Genomic DNA, 16497 nt, shown 5'->3' with positions numbered 1-16497 from the left:
TTTGATCACGGGGGGGCTCTCCCGCACGGAGTCCCCTTTGATCACGGGGGGCTCTCCCGCACGGAGTGCCCTATGATCACGGGGGGCTCTCCCGCACGGCGTCCCCTTTGATCACGGGGGGGCTCTCCCGCACGGAGTCCCCTTTGATCACGGGGGGGCTCTCCCGCACGGAGTCCCCTTTGATCACGGGGGGGGGGCTCTCCCGCACGGAGTCCCCTTTGATCGTTGCGGGTGAAATGCAGTCCCGCTCTCAGAAAGATGGCAGCCTGGGCGGGAGCGCACGGGTCCTCGGCCCGGGCCTGTGTGTGCGCGCGCGCGTGTGTGCGCGTGTGTCCCCCCCGCCCTTGAATTTCAATCCGCACACAAACCCGCAGCACAGGCCCCGGGGTCCGGGGTGGGGTGGGGGCCCGGGCGCCAGGCTCCGCGGAGCCCTCGGGCGCGCGCGCCCGGCGCGGGGTCCCCCTCCCCCGCCCGCGGCGCGCGCCCGGCGCGGGGAAAGCCCTCCGCCCCCGCCGCGGAGGGCAGGGGAGGGGGACCCGGGAAGCCCGCGCGGGCTCCGCCCCGGACGAGGGGATCCCTGGCCACGCCCCCGCGCAGGCCACGCCCCCGCGCAGGCCACGCCCCGCCCGCCTCGCTGACTCCAGTCGCCACGCCCGGCTCCTCCCCGGCCACGCCCCCACCCGGCCAGGCCACGCCCACAGCCCCTCCCTCTCTCCCCGGCCAGACGCTTAACCCTCGGCGCGCCGCGGCGCAGCCTGGGGTGGGGGGGGCCGCGGGGACGCGCCGGGCGCGCGCGCGTGCGCAGCGGTGCTCTGGCCGAGGCTTCTCCTCCGGGAGTCGAGGCGCCAAACTTTTGTTCCCCAGCCCGGCGGAGCCCCCCGCGCGCCCCCCACCCCGCGGGTGCCCCGCAGCCGGGCGCGGGGCCCGGGGAGGGGGGCGGGGAGGGGGGGCGCGGGACGCCCGGGGGGGGGCGTCGGGGAGCCCCGCGCGCCGCAGTGCCCGCGGCCCCACGCCGCGGGGCCCGGGGGTCCCGGCCGGGGGTCCCCGGCCCGCGCCCCGCAGGTGATGTCACGCCATTGTTTTGGCGCGCTCAGCCAATCGCGCGCGCCGCCCGCGATCTACCGGAGCCGGCATGGGCCGCTCCCCGCGCCGCGGCCGGAGGCCCCGCGCCGCCGCCCCGCGCCGCCGCCGCCGCCGCCCGGGACGCACTGCGCACGGCGCCCCGCGCCGCCCCGCGCCGCCGCCCCGCGCCATGCAGGCCCCGCCGCCGTTCCCGCGCGGCCTCGGCCCGCCGCCGTGCGCGGCGCCCCGCGCGCCCCGCCCGCGCCCCGCGCACGCCCCGCACCCGCCCCGCGCCGGCGCCGGCAGCCCGCGCCTCCTCCGGGGCGGCAGCGGCAGCTGCGCCTCCCCCGGCGGCCCCGCGGCGCGGGCGGGCTCCGGGGACCGCGAGTCCCCGCGGCCGCCCCGGCCCCGCGCCCCGCCGGCCCCGCGCCCGGGCTCGGGCTCGTCGGGCTGCGGCTGCGGCGGCCGCTCCCCGCCGCCCCACGTGAGCCCGCCCGCGCCGTCCAGCCATGCCGGCGCGCCCCGGCCGCCGCAGCCCGCCCCGCCCCGCGCCAGCCCCAGCCCCAGCCCCGCCGCGGGCCGCCCGGGCAGCCCGGGCGCGGGGCCCCCGCCCCACCTCCACCTCCAGCGGCAGCCGCACCCGCGTCCGCCCCGCCAGCTCCACCGCCCTCAGCCCCCGCCGCCGCCGCCGCCGCCGCCGCAGCGCCACGCGGGCCCGGCGCCCCCGCAGCCCGCGCCGCCGCGCCGCGAGAGCAACCCGTTCACCGAGATAGCCATGAGCAGCTGCCGCTACAACGGGGGCGTCCTGCGGCCGCTCGGGGCGCTCGGCGCGTCCCGCCGGAGCCTGCGCGAGGGCGACGCCGAGGCGCAGCCGCTGCGGGGCCCCGCGCCGCCCGCGCCGGGCCCCGCGCCGCCGCCGCCGCCGCCCGCCGCGGGCCCCGCGCCCGAGATCGTGGTGTCCAAGCCCGAGCACAACAACTCCAACAACCTGGCGCCGTGCGGGCCGGGCGCGGGGCCGGGCGCGGGGCCCGGCAAGTCCAGCAAGAAGAAGAACCAGAACATCGGCTACAAGCTGGGCCACCGGCGCGCCCTGTTCGAGAAGCGCAAGCGGCTCAGCGACTACGCGCTCATCTTCGGCATGTTCGGCATCGTGGTCATGGTGGTGGAGACCGAGCTGTCCTGGGGGGCCTACGACAAGGTACCGGCCCGGGGATGGGGGGGTGGGGGTCCCCGGCCCCGCAGCGCGCGCCGCCACCCCGCCTCCGAGCCAGGGGCAGAAGTGTGCGTGTGGCTTGAACTCCGGGCCCCGCGCGCCCCTGCCCTGCACGCCCCGGGCTGGGGCTTGTCCTGTCCCGGCGCCCGACCACCCACCCACCCCCCATGCCCCTTCCCCGGCCCATGCCCCTTCCTGGCCTTGGGCTGAGGCGCCGTCCACTGCGGGTCTCCTCCCCAAGCCTGCCCCCGGGCTGACTTTGAACCTGGATCCTGAGGAATCGGGCTGCTCCCTCTTCCCCCCCCCCTCCACACCACCTCACCCCCTCCAGGGCAAAGAGGGGGGACACTAGCCTGGGGCCAGCTCGGCAGGCCGGCCGGATGGCCAGCTGGATGGGTGGAAGGAAGGGAAGAAGGGAGGAAAGAAGGATGGATGGGAGGAAAGAAGGAAGGATGGATGGGAGGAAAGAAGGCAGGAAGGGAGACGGAAGGAAGGATGGAAGGGACGAAAGAAGGATGGATGGGAGGAAAGAAGGAAGGAAGGATGGAAGGAAAGAAGGATGGAAAGGATGGAAGGAAAGGATGGAAGGAAGGATAAATGCAAGCATGCATGCATTCTCTCTGACAAAGTCTCCTCTCCGATGTTTTGCAGGCATCCTTGTACTCCTTAGCTCTGAAATGCCTTATCAGCCTCTCCACCGTCATCCTGCTCGGCCTGATCATCGTCTACCACGCCAGGGAAATACAGGTAACGTTGGCCTGGCCTCTCTCGGTCTCTCTCTCTCTGTCCCTCTCTGTCCCCACCTGAGGTTATCGGAGCCCGTGCTGTTCTTAAATCACCAACACCTGACCGTGCTTCCGAGAGGTTATTAGGAGAAAAACAAAGCCAGGCTGTGGTAAATACCCACCCGGGATGGGCGTGTGTGCGTTTTGAAGCGTTTCCTGGTCTTCTCGGGGTAGATTTGCCTCTCCAGCCCCTCACGCCAGCCCCGCTGGTTCCTTCACCTGGACGCCGAGCACCTTCTTGAGACGTCTTTTCCTAATGAGCAAGTCATTCTGTGAGAGAAAGTACTAGGTTCGAGGCCTTGCTAGCTAACTCCGGTGCCCGGGCGGAGAGTCCGAACCCTTTCCTGCATCATCCTTGGCTTTTTGGTTTTTGGTTTGCTTTTTTTAAAGTTTAGTTTACAAATTCTGTGTGTGTGTACTACACTCGTCCGTCCTTAACGACAGTCATTCAGTGATTATTCTTTAACCTCATTTAAGAGTTAAAAACCACTGGCCAGACGCCAGTGGCTCATGCCTGTAATTCTAACTCTGAGCTCTGTCTGGGAGGACCAGTTCAAGGTTCAAGGCCTGGGTAGAAATGTCCGAGAGACTCCATCTCCAATTAACCAGCAAAATGCTGGGCTGGAAGTGCGGCTCAATTGGTAGAATGTCAGCTGTGAGCAAAAAAGCAGATCAGAAGTACACACACACACACACACACAAGTTCTTTGTAAACCATCTTGACTGGAAAATACTTGTGCTTTTTCAAATACATCCTGGAGCATTACTGTGTATTGTCTGCTCCTGACAAGCCGAACACTGTATGTGTGCATGTATGTGTGTGTGTATGTATCTATCTATCTATCTATATATATATAGTGTATTTTCATTATTTCTCAGGATTGGAACTCACCTGCTTTGTTTACAGTGTACTCTACCTCTTGAGCCATGTCTCCAGCCCTGCTTTTCATTTTTTTTTTAAGTTTTAGCAAGGATTTAATATCACAAGGTTAAGGAGAAGGAGAAACATTTCCTGCTGGCCGGGGTTGGAAAAGGGAGGAGAAGACTCCAGCTGGTTGCTTTGGAGATAAGATCTCAGGGCCTTTTTGCTTGAGCTGGCTTCGAAGGGTAATCCTCTAGCCCTCGGCCTCCTGGGTAGCTCTGATTAAAGAGTGCATCAGCGGTGCTCTGTAACTGTAACCAGTGGGTCATTTTGTCAGTTGCAGTAGCCCCCGGGTCAAGTGAGTAAATTCAGGTTTGTGAATTAAACTCACACTAGAGTTTTCCAAGCTGACGTTTGGGATTTTCTTCAGCTTAGAATGTAAGCAAACGTGAATCTTCTGGTTGGGTTTTTTTTTTTTTGAAGTTGTTGTGAGGTGTTTGTAGGACTATGAAATCTGCGCATTTGAGCAAGGTGCCTTTGGATCTGAAGCGTGGTATAGGACTTGTCCTGTCAGTAGTTTTCCATTAAATTAATGTGAAACCAGTAATTTGCCAACACACACTAAGTATGGAAGAACCTGCTTTTAGTGATTGCCCGCAGAAAATAGCGGTACATATAGGTGAAGAAAGAGATGACTTGTTTCTCTCTCTCTCTCTCTCTCTCTCTCTCTCTCTCTCTCTCTCTCTGTCTCTGTCTCTGTCTCTCTGTCTCTCTGCTGAAACTTGAAGGAGAAAAGGGTAGGGATCAAGAACTGGAAAAAGTGAATGTTTGGAGATAAGTTATGTGGTTGTGCTGGCCAAAAATAAGGAAACACATTTGAGGGTTTTGTTGTTGTTATTTTAATTTGAAGCATTTATCTGGGCCTCAGTGGCTCACACGTGTAACCCCAGTGACTCAGAAGGCTGGAAGACAAACCTGAGAGACTCTTAGCCTCCTGATAGCTTGCAAAAAGCTGGACCAGGTGGCATGGCTTAAGCCATAGAGCAAGAAACGCTAAGGGACATGCCGAGGTCCTGAACACCAGAAGACAGACAGACGGAAGTCTATAACGAATGCAGTGCTCGTGATGGGGCTGGTGGAGTTTTTGAAAAGCTTTAAAGAGCAAAGGCACAAAGCAGAGGACAGAGGAGGGGTGGAGGGCCCTGTCCCTCAGCCCTTCAGCTCAAGGCCGGCGCTCTGCCACGAGAGCCGCAGCGCCACTTCCTTTATGTGTTTTTAAATACCCAATAACTTTAAAACCGTGTTTTGCACGGAGGCCAGCGGGGTTTTATTTGATGGGTTTTAGAATAACAGGCCTTGCTGGATTTTTTTTTTTTTTGTTTTTAAATTAAACCTCAACTTTCCCAGTATTGACGGCTGCTTCTGGAAAGCACCCAGCAAAGCAAGCGTTCATAGTTGGGAGTTTCTGCAGGCCCCCCCATGAACCACAAAAGTGTCTTCTTAAAAACACTGGCTTCCGATGTATCAGAGAGCCTGGCTTTGAATGAACTCGAATCTAAGAGGAGCCTGAGGTTAATTACATATCCTAAAAAGGGACGTAGCGTTAGAATTGTCAGAACTTGTGGAGAGTAATAGATAGGCAGGAAATCGAGTTCTTTCGTATGTGAAAGTATCACCGCTGATGACTGAGGGGATTCATTTCATTTATGCAGATGTGTACACGTGTAAGTAGCGTGAAGGAGAAAAACAGGACCGGGGTTGAGCATTTTTACACGCGCGCACGGTGGATTTCTTTCTCCTGGGAGCGTAGACATCACGGAATGTTAGATTTCGGGGGATGGTGGTTGCTGATGGTCCTTGAACTCGGGGCATAGGTGCTGTCCAGGAGCTGCTTTTGCTCAAGGCTAGAGATTTACCACCTGAGCCACAACACCACTTCTGGATTTTGCTGGTAGGCTAGAGTTTACTAAAGAACCTCAAGCCAGCCAGGGCTGGCTTCGAATCAGGCTTCAGCCTCGGGGGTAGCTGGGTTGACAGATGTGAGCCACGGGTACCCAGCAAGTTAGATTGATCTAGAATCCGGTGGGGGGAGGGGGGGGGAGTAGGAATGTTCTAGTTCTTCCACACAGTGGAGTGCGCAGGACTGTGAGCTAGCTCAGAGAAGGCAGGCTGGGTCCTCCTGCGTCCTCATGGCAGGGAGGAGTCCTACCCCAGACGGAGGTCGCGGGCAGGTGTATTTCTTTCATAAAAACGCGTCCGCGTCCCGGGGCCCCTGCGCTTCACGGTGGAGAATTCCACGTTCGCGGGAGCGTGTCCTTCAGCGCAGCCGAGTCTCAGATGGGTTTTTAGTTTTATTTTTAGCATTATCAGTGTGACGATTGGAGGCCTGGGCGCGTTCCCGTTCAGCAAAAACAAGTGTCCCCGAAAGCTGGTGTGCCAGCGCGTGCACGCTGTCTGTGTCTATGTCTCTGTCTTTCTCTCTGTCTCTGTCTCTCCATAAGGAGTTGTGGGCAGGGAGGCCCTGACATTTCCACGGAGGACCTTCGGGAAGCTCCTCAGCATGACCTTTCACAGAAATGTTTGCACACACTGTAGCGCAGGCCCACTGGTTCAGGCGAGTCACGGGGTGGAAGGTCAGGGATTAAAGGGACGCGTTGGGCGGCTCCGTCGAGGAGGCTGCTCAGGGAATTTGAGCGGTGGTGTCATTTTTCAGTACCACAGACAGCTCAGTGCGCCGGGCTGGGTGCCGCCGGCCATTGCACTAATTACTGGAACTTTGCACCACCTTCCACCCCCCTCCCCCCCATAAAAGGGGGGAGATCACTTTTTAAATTTGCTCAGCAGGCTTCCACGGAGTCGGATCCCGCGGGAGCAGATATTCTGCTGAGTGCATGAGTTACAGACTAGGCTTTTTTTTTTTTTTCTCCTTCTTTCCCCAAAGTAACAAAGCCAAAGAAAAATGAGGGAGCGAATGAGTAAATTTCCTTTAAAAACAACCCCAACTTGAATAACTGCCTGTGTGTCAGGACCTCCGCGCAGAGGCCGAGCATGGCTGGGGAGGGTTTGCCGGAGTCGGGGAGAGCGGCCTCCTCGCCGCTCCTCAAGGTCACGCAGGTGACGGGAAGGGCAGGAGCGAGGCTCCTGGCGACCTGTCCTCGCGTCCTTGGCCGGAGGTGGCAGGACTCTTGGTGATGGGTCACAATCCACACGCTCTTTAGGATGATGTGGACGTCGATGTCATGTCACCATTTCGGGTCCTCCGTGGGGCTCCGAGGTCCCGTGCTCCAAACCGGGAAGCCTGTCTGTGTGTTTTGGGCAATGATGTCATTATATAATTAGCATCAGCTTGGGGGGGCGATGCTTTCAAGTTATGTTGTTGTTGTTTTCCGGAAGGGGACGATACAAATCTGTCACCCAAACATGAGACCTTTGACTCGCACGGCTCCTTTCCACCGGAAGTTGGCGTGGGGGGGCGCAGTGGAGGGGGGGCGGGGTGCCAGCTCTGGGGGGCGCGGGGCTCCGGGAAGGTCAGGGAACTCGTTCATTCTCCCACTGGAAGCAACGCAGATGCTTCCAGACCGGGCAGCAGACACCACGCGTGCACAGTCCCCGTGCAGAGTGAGCACGGAGAGACCACACTCGCACCTGACCGATGTCCAGCAGGAGGCGCTGGACCCTGGGAGAGGACAGCTCAGTAGCTCAGTGCTAGGACGGTGGCCTGGTGCGCCGGAGGCCACAGGTTCAAGCCCCAGCACGGGGGGAAAATGAGATACACACTCGTACCTATACACACGTGTGCATGCATGCATGCGTGTGCACAGATGTGAGTTTATGTGTGCATACACGTGTGCATGTGTGTACATCTGTGTAGGGGTGTGTGTGTGCGTGTGCACTGAGCGTTTAGTCTCCAGGGAGAGTTTCTCTCCTGTGTCTCCACGTAAGTCACCTCTGTGGCTCTTATATCCCGGCATGAGATATATGCAGATGGTTTTTCTTTGGTGTTTCAAGGTCTTTGTAAAGTTTATTATCTCCCTGAAAAAAAAATATGTCTTTGCAGTAAAGACCAGATTCATGATATCCTGCTTTTCCTGGAATCTAGGAGCTGCATACCCACCGTAAAGATAGGCTTCAAACAGTCTACCAGATTGTTTTTGTACCGGTCCTGGGACTGAACTCTGGGCCTGGGCGCTGCCCCTCAGCTCTTCAGCTCCAGGCGAGCGCTCTACCACTTGAGCCACAGCGCCGCTTCCGGTTTTCAGGTGGTTTACTGGAGATCAGAGTCTCATAGACTTTCCTGCCCGGGCTGGCTATGAACCGCCATCCTTAGATCTCAGCCTCCTGAGTAGCTGGGATGACAGGCATGAGCCACCGGCGCCCGGCCTTCTACCAGATTTGTAATAGTTCTGATGGAAAAGTTCTCGGCTAGTTGTGGAGGATGGGGGGATGGAACGCTCCAGGAAAGCTGGTCTGAGACTGGGGTGTCCGAGGGGGGGTCCCCATGGGGTGGTTATTGGGTTCTGCCGGCTGATCACGCAGACCACGTTGCTGTGTGGGGCGTCGCTCCGTGGCCGCGTCTCCGTTGCCAGCGGCTCCCCCGTTGGCGGTCCGGAGCCGCGCGGGCCCTTGGAGCTCGCGCGGGCCCAGTGGTAAGGGAATCGCTCAGGCCTCCCCCGCCCGCCCGTGTGAAGATCTCTGCATTATTGATGGCCGCGACACTAAATAAAGCCACCGCCGTGCGCCTACACGGCTGCCCACGGCCAAGCCTGGAACTTGACCGGGGGTGGCGGGGGTGGGGAGTGGACATCAGCCCCCCCGTCCCCCACTGAGGCCACAGTCCGCCCTGACCGGCCGTGGGGGTGCAGACCAGGGCTCCCGAGGGAGACTCGCGCCATTTCAGTAGAGATCTCCCCAGTGTGAAGGAGGCCGACCTTCACCCCCGGCCTCCGTGTCCTCCACAGGACAGACTCCGGCTCACCGCGTGGCTGGCTATGCCCAGACCTCTGGCTGGCCGTCCGTCCGTCCATCCCTCTGTCCTTAGCTCTTATTTTTAGGAAGATATGCCTTCTTGGGAGGGGAGATCTGCATCTCCTCTTTACTAAGTCAGCATTCAAAGTTGGGGGCCACCACGAGTCCAGTGGGGAGCAAGAGGGCGGGGTCTTCTTGGAGCTGACCCCCAAGGACGCGGCTACAGGGGGAGGAGAGTTGACCCATGTCTTGATGGGAAGGGCTGAGATGGGAAACTGGGGGGCGTGGGGGGGGGACTGGGAACGAGGCAGGAGAGTTGGGAGACCCCGGAGGAACTGGTGCTCAGCCTGAATACCTGCCACAAAGATTGGTCCAGAATGGTCTACCCGATTGTTTTTGATTTTGTGCCGGTCCTGGGGCTCAAACTCTGGGCCTGGGCGCTGTCCCTCAGCTCTTCAGCTCAAGGCGGGCGCTCTACCACTTGAGCCACAGCGCCACTTCTGGTTTTCTAGTGGTTTATTGGAGATCAGAGTCTCACGGACTTTCCTGCCTGGGCTGGCTTTGAACCGTGATCCTCAGATCTCAGCCTCCTGAGGAGCTAGGATGACAGGCGTGAGCCACCGGCCGCCTGGCAAATTCTAGACTTTTTGAGTGCAGTTGGGTTGAAGCATGGAAAGCAGAAAGGTTGGTGATCTAACTTGGTATTTAGTCCCGTGTGTGTGTGTGTGTGTGTGTGTGTGTGTGTGTGTGTCTGTGACGGGTCGGGGAGGCTCTGGGAACACAGGCCTGCAGGGTGAGCAGCTCCCGGCAGCGTTCATTAGAGCGAGCAGGGTTGGTAAGAATGGGGGGGATCGCAGCCCGTGGACTCGCGCGTGGGCTGGCGGTGAGAATGGGAGGCGCAGGGGCGGGGCCTGTCCTGACAGCGGGAATCAGGACATTGTCGGCACAGGGGGACCCCCCCCCCCACAGGCAGGACACGGTCGGGACACGGCCCACCACGCTCATGCCACCACGGGAGAAAGCAGGAGGAGGAAGCCTGGGCCCCCCACTCCGCGTCCAGTGCGGCGGAAGTCTTGTTTATCGGGGTGCAGAAGGGCCCTTTGGGACCAGCGAGTGGAAGGTCATCGCTGACCTTGAGACGGAGATGAAGCAGACACCGTGGCCCCCGGCCCGGGGACAGGAGCCGTCGATCCTCCGGCTCCCGTGGGGGGGAACAGCGTCATCCATCCCCCGAGCCCTCCTCTCCTAAGCAGGCCGGGTGTCTTTATCCCTGATCAGACTTCGAACGCCCCTGGCCGCTGCTTTCTTCTGGACTTGCTTCGTCTTGTAGGATTTCTTCTTCACTTGTTTTGGGGTGGGGTCCGTCCACGCGCTTTTATTCCCCTTCATCCAAAATGCTTCATTAAGTCGGGCGCTAGTAACTCACGCCTGTCATCCGGGCCCCTTAGAGGAGGCTGAGATCTGAGGATCCCAGTTCAAGGCCAGCCCGGGCAAGGGAAGTCCAGGAGACTCTTTAATCACCAAAAAGCCACAAGTGGATATGACACAAGGGCTGGAGCACCCGCAGCCGGGGCCCTGCCAGTCACCCTGCCTCCCTCCACTCCTGACGGGAACGTCTCCGTGTTCTTGATGTTTGCTGATACTGGGGCTTGAACTCGGGACCGGGGCGCTGTCCCCGAGCATTCTCACTCAAAGCTAGATCCTCCCACCTGAGCCGCAGCTCCCCTTCCAGCTTGCTTGCTTTATTTGGTGCTTCACCGGCGTTAAGAGCCCCGCAGGCTTTCCCGCCGTAGCTGGCTTCGAACCGCGATCCTCCGGACCTCAGCCTCCAGAGCAACTCAGATGGGGCACACGCCGCTGGGGCTGGCTTTGGATTGTGCTTCTGTGTGTCTCTCTCTGTGACTTCTCAGACTGCCTCCTTCGGTTCTGTTCCGGTTGTTTCTGCCGGCTGAGCCGCCCTCCCGCCCCGTGTTCCCAGTTCCCGTGTGGTCTCCGGGCCCGCGGGAGGCCCGTCTGGGCTCGTTCCCGGTTCTCATCAGCTGTGTGTGACCCGGGCCTGTGCTCAGTCTCTCTGCTCCTCCATTGCCTTCTCCCCCAAGTGTAGGCGTCCCACGGCCGTGGCGTGGGCTGTGAAGATGGAGGGAAATCCCACGCAGGGCGCGGTGGGAAGGCGGCCGAGGAGGCGGCAGGGACTGAACGGGAGGCATTGTCGCCCAGCCGCCCGGGGCTGGGGAGACCCGGTCACCTCCTCGCTACTGAACTGATGAGAGGAAGCGGAGCACCGGCATTTGAGCGGCGCCACTCGTCTATGAGCGTGTGCACGTGTGCGTGCGCGGCCTTCCTCCTGGTGGCTGGGTTTTGTTGTGTGTGCGCGTGCGTGCATGTGCGTGCTGTCTGCCGGGACGTCAGCTCTTAGGAGAGGCCGCCGTTTGGGTGGCCGGGCCTCAGACCTGTAAAGAGCCTTAGAATGCTCAGTTTCACCGCGCACCGGGTTCGCTTGTTGGTTTGTTTTGCCGAAAGGGCTCTGCGTGCTGTAAACCGAGCCGCCTTCCCGCCCCCCCCCCCTGCCCCCCCCTTCTGCGCCACCCCAGCTACCTCAGACCTGGCCGCTCCCCACTAATGAGGGCCCTGGTGAGTTAACAGAGTTCATCAAGGCACGGTGAAAAGTAAGCAAAGGGAATATTTGGATAATGGAAAATTCTGGCATTAACCCCCCCCCCACACACACACACACACACACACTGGAAGAGTAGATGAAGGTAGCAAGCCAGGGACAGACTCCTGTACTCCACGGAGATCTGTGGGTTGGTTAAATAAAGTTCCCGCCTGCCCGCCCCCCCCTCCCTCCCTCCCTCCCCCGCCCTCCCTCCTCCCCTTCCCCCTTCCTTACTTGCTCTCCTTTTGGTGAGTTTTGTTTAGACCATCACCAGCCTTAACGGTAGCTCTGCTCTCATCTGCCCTCATCGTCTGACAACTAGGAGGAATGATGGGAGGCAGCGCACGGCCTGGCTCCGGGTGTTGCCCCCGGCTGCGGCCTGGCTCCGTGCTGGGGCCCTGAGATCGAGCCCCAGCAGAGCTACAGCAGGCGAAGCGAAGGCTTTCAGTGCCGCGGCCGGCCGGGGTCCAGGCGCGCACCCGGTCACCGTCTGGGTTTGGAGCCATCTCCTGTCGTTGGTTTAGTTTGCGACTTTGTCCTTGATCTCATGGGACACAACTGGGATTTAGTCAGCCCTCCGCGCAGACTTTGAACTCGGTCACGTATTTGAGTTCCCAGAGGCCAAACTCCACACCAGCACCGACCCCTGCTTTCTTGACGCTCTGAGCATTTGAGCCCCATGAAGCATTTACTCGTCCCTCTGAGGTATATGCCAGGGACCCCCGCTTTGGGCAGGGGTACGGAGCTTTACTCGTCTGCTACTTTTGAGGCAGGGCGGTGGCTTCTAGCCGTGGTTTGCATATTCGTTTTGACACAGATGGACGGCATCTGGGGAGAAGGCCCAAAGCGGCGTAGCACGCCTGCCTTAGCTTCGACCTTGAGTAGCTTCTTACCATTTATTCCCATGACGGTTAAGAAGCTACTTTGATCTTGTTTTTATTATTATTATTAATTTTTTTTGCCAGTCCTGGGGCTTGAACTCAAGGCCTGGCCACTGTCCCTGAGCTTCTTTTGCTCAAGGCGAGCGCTCTACCACTTGAGCCACAACGCCACTTCTGGCTTTTTTTTTCCCTGTGTGGTACTGAGGAATCGAACCCAGGGCTTTATCCATGCTAGGCGAGCGCTCCACCACCGAGCCCCACTCCCCAGTCCACTACTTGATCTTGTCCGGTCTTTGCTCACGTGGGGTGCCAATTCTAAAACTCCCTGTGGGTCGCTCTTCATGATGCAGATCCTTGCGTGGAAAAGCTCTCACGCCGGGAAGAGAGGGCTACCGCAGCGTGCCCCCTGTGCGGGAGGAGAGGCGGGAGGGCTGCTCTCTCTAGGGGTACGCACTCTCTAGGGATGCGCTGTCGGCTTGAACGCCAGCGTTACAGCTTGAACCTGCAGTGACTGCTGCAGGTGGTAATGCGGCCGTTGGCTCTGCTGAAGGAGGATCGTGGTGTTCTTTGTGAGCGTGGCAGTCAGCGGTCCACGTGTCCTGACTCCAGGAGATACCCAGCCAGTAAGTGTTGGTGCAGACTTTCCAAAGCTAAGTTATAGAATAGAAAGAAAGCCCTGGCCGGGTGCCGGGGGCTCACGCCTGTCATCCTAGCCACTCAGGAGGCTGAGATCTGAGGATCGCGGTTCAAAGCCAGCCCAGGCAGGAAAGTCCCTGAGACTCTTATCTCGAATCAACCACCAGAAAACCAGAAGGAGCGCTGTGGCTCAAGTGGTTAAGAGCCCTAGACTCCAGCACATAAAGCTCAGGGACAGCGCCCAGGCCCTGAGTTCAAGCCCCACGCCCGGCAGAAAAATCTCTTGATATCTTTTCAAAAGATTAAAAATAAGCACCGGCAACATTGTATTATGCATGGAAGCTATTTTTTCCCCATTTCCTTGATTTGGTATTCACAGATCCTAACAGGAATTTTGTTTTTTTTTTTTTTCAAGTTACTTTGAAAAGGCTTCCCCTTCCCCGCGCCGCCCCTTTCTCTCCAGCCTGTCTGATCCGCACGCTTGTGTATCCTTTCTGACAAGTGTTCTTGTTGGATATTGGCTCTTGGCTGGGTCCCTCGAGGGGGTTCGTCACTTTGGGGAGCGGGCGTCCGGCCCACGGCTGTCACGTTCATGGTCTTGCCTGGTCCCGCGCTGTGTCCTGGGATTGCTTTGGTCGTAGCTGCTTGGGAACGATTGAGCCGTTGTGTGGATCGCAATGCTGTTTTACCCACGGTGTCCAGGATCCAGTCCCCGGAGCCTGTGTCGGGACCGCCCCTGCACAGACCCCAGCCGGCCGGTGGAGGACAGGCGGTAAGCCCGCCGAGGGCCGGCTCTGCTCCTGGAACAAGAACACGGCCCAGCCGGGCACCCGTGGCTCACGCCTGTCATCCTAGCCACTCAGCAGGCTGAGATCTGAGGATGGCGGTTCAAGGCCAGCCCGGGCAGGAGAGTCGATGAGACTCTGATCTCCAATGAACCACCAGAAAACCGGACGTGGCGCTATGGCCCAAGTGGTAGAGCGCTCGCCTGGAGCTGAAGAGCTGAGGGACAGCGCCCAGGCCCAGAGTTCAAGCCTTTAGTACCAGCACCAAAACAAACCCCAAATACAAACACAGCCGTTGCGTGGACTTGGCGTTGGGTTCGCCCCGGGGGGGGGGGGGGTTCGGGGGTCCCCCAGCGGCGGTGCCGGCGCTGCTCCCCCAGGAGCAGCGTTTCCACACCAGTGCCTGGTTTTCACCTGGGAATACTCCAGGGGAAACACGGGCTGTGTTTTGTGCGTTCTCCTCCCGGCAGGAGTCCCCGTCCGCCTCCCTCCTTTCTGTGTGTGTGTGGGGGGGACTGAGACTCGAGGGGGCGCGTGACCCGCGGGCCCACAGAAAGGTGCGGGAGGCTCTGGGGAAAGCCTGGTGGGAAGAGACGAGGCCAGGACGGGGAGACGGGGCTCGGGGCGAACGGGGCTTTAACCCCGTGGGTCGGGGACAGGAATCGTCAGCCCTGCGCCACCCCGGCTCACACGTAGAATACAAGTCCCGAGGGGAGGGGGCAGAGACGCAGGTGTTTAAAAAGCACCCACACTCACGCCTTCCTCCCGGCCACGCAGGAGGCCGAGAGCTGAGGATTGTGATCTGAGGCCAGCCCGGGCAGGGAAGTTCGTGAAACTCTTATCCCCAGTGAGCCAGCCAAAAGCCAGAAGTGGAGCTGTGGCTCAAGTGGTAGAGCACCAGCCACGAGTGAAAAAGCCAAGTGAGAAGAGCTCTGGTACACCCACGCGTGTGCACACGCACACTCATCAGCACACGTGGCACCTTAACACATCCTAAGTGAACAGTGAGCGTTCCCGCTCTCCCTTAGTCTTACACCATTGGTTGTTGGTGTCAGTCGTGGGGCTTGAACTCTGGGCCTGGGTGCCGTCCCTGAGCTCTTCAGCTCAAGGCGAGTGCTCTACCACCTGAGCCACAGCGCCACTTCCGGTTTTCTGGTGGTTCATGGGAGAGAAGAGTCTCACAGACTTTCCTGCCCAGGCTGGCTTTGAACCGCGATCCTCAGATCTCAGCCTCCTGAGTAGCTGGGATGACAGGCGTGAGCCACTCGCGCCCGGCTTCTTACACCATATTTTATTAAGCAACTATGAGAGCCCTGGTAAGGTTCGCAGAGCCCAGGGGCTAGAAAGTTCCTAAGGTGGAGGCGGGGGGGGGGGGGGTGTTCCATGTCAAGGAAATTGAACCACATTTCTTCTAGAAGCAAGGACTCGGGGTGGAGGAGACAGATGCACGGTTAGTCAGAGTAAAGTTTGGAACCTCAGCCCCAGCTCCACCCCCACCCCAGTCTCCTTGTGGTTGACGATAAAGTTTTATTGGCACACAGCCTTGCACGCCCAGTGTGCGCCTTGTACCTTCCCACGCTCCCACTTCAGCAGCAGGAGCGGCGGCCGCTGTGAGTGCGAGTGTTGGTTCTCGTGTTGGCATCGATGACCCGTCAGGATCTGAGAACAGGATCGCGGGGAAAGGCCACGCTTCGTGTCCCGGGAACCTGGGTGCTCGGGGTCCATCTGTGCTGTTGTCGCCCAGAAAACAAGCCCCAGGGCGCCCTCTCCTCGCCGGGCATCCCCTTCTAGAAACTTCTGTGCGGGTCACATCGTCGGATCTATCCAGGCCCGGCCTCTGCCTCTGAGCGCTCTTGGCATCGGGTTAGCGGGTCCTTTGTTTAGGAAACAGCTGGAGAGCCCTAAAGTTCTGGCCTTTGCCTGCTGCTCTCGGCGTGTGGCCGGCGGGGTTCACAGGGCAGGGGTTGGGTTCCTCGGAGAAACGCCGCCGAGGGGTGGGGCAGGTGTGAAGTGCTCAGGACGTAATGGTGCTCACCTGGGGGGGGGGCGGGCGGAGGAGGGGGTTTTGGGGGGGGGGGGTCACTCTCGGCCTATGTCGTCCTCCGGCGATTGGGCCTCTGGGCGTACACGGGGAGTTTTCCCACTGATTTCCCCGTGACGGCGTGTCCGGCGAGTCTGGCCGCTCTTCGCTGTGGTCTTCCAGATGCTGGGAAGACCAGCTCGGCCTTTATGCGGAAAGACGGGAGGTGTGAGGGGGACATGCCCAGCATTTATAACTCTGTGGAGGACATGGCGTGGCATAAGTATTGATCGCTATCAATACAACTTAACTCATCAAGGAAACCCGCACCGGCCGCCAGTAGCTCCTGCTTGGACTCCTAGCTACGCAGGAGGCTGAGATCGGAGAATTGAGGTTCGAAGCCAGCTAGGGTGAGACTTTTTTTTTCTTTCCCTTTTTGGTCCGTTGTAAGGTTTGAACTCCGGGCCTGGGCGCTGTCCCTCAGCTCTTCAGCTCCAGGCGAGGGCTCTACCACTTTGAGCCACAGCGCCACTTCCGGTTATCTGGTGGTTCGTTGGCCATCAGAGTCTTCATGGCCTTTCCTGCCCGGGCTGGCTTCGAACCGTGATCCTCGGATCTCAGCCTCCTGATTA

The 16497-nt window shown here is 59.8% G+C and overlaps 1 protein-coding gene across 1 annotated transcript in view; it reads left to right on the top strand.

Moving 5' to 3' along the window:
• The first annotated feature begins 1810 nt into the window (after nt 1-1810).
• Kcnn2 (potassium calcium-activated channel subfamily N member 2) overlaps nt 1811-16497 on the top strand; it is a 60453-nt gene continuing 45766 nt past the window's right edge. Inside the window, exons 1-2 of the mRNA XM_042672500.1 lie at nt 1811-2260; nt 2927-3022. Coding sequence (XP_042528434.1) covers nt 1838-2260; nt 2927-3022 — 519 coding nt within the window. The 5' untranslated portion in view covers nt 1811-1837. The remainder of the gene's footprint in view (nt 2261-2926; nt 3023-16497) is intronic.

Source organism: Dipodomys spectabilis, unplaced genomic scaffold (assembly GCF_019054845.1).
Source record: "Dipodomys spectabilis isolate Male_0828 unplaced genomic scaffold, ASM1905484v1 ptg000714l, whole genome shotgun sequence".
NCBI lineage: Eukaryota > Metazoa > Chordata > Mammalia > Rodentia > Heteromyidae > Dipodomys > Dipodomys spectabilis.
Note: the sequence above shows the minus strand (reverse complement) of the source record. Positions and strands in the feature narration are given on the sequence as shown.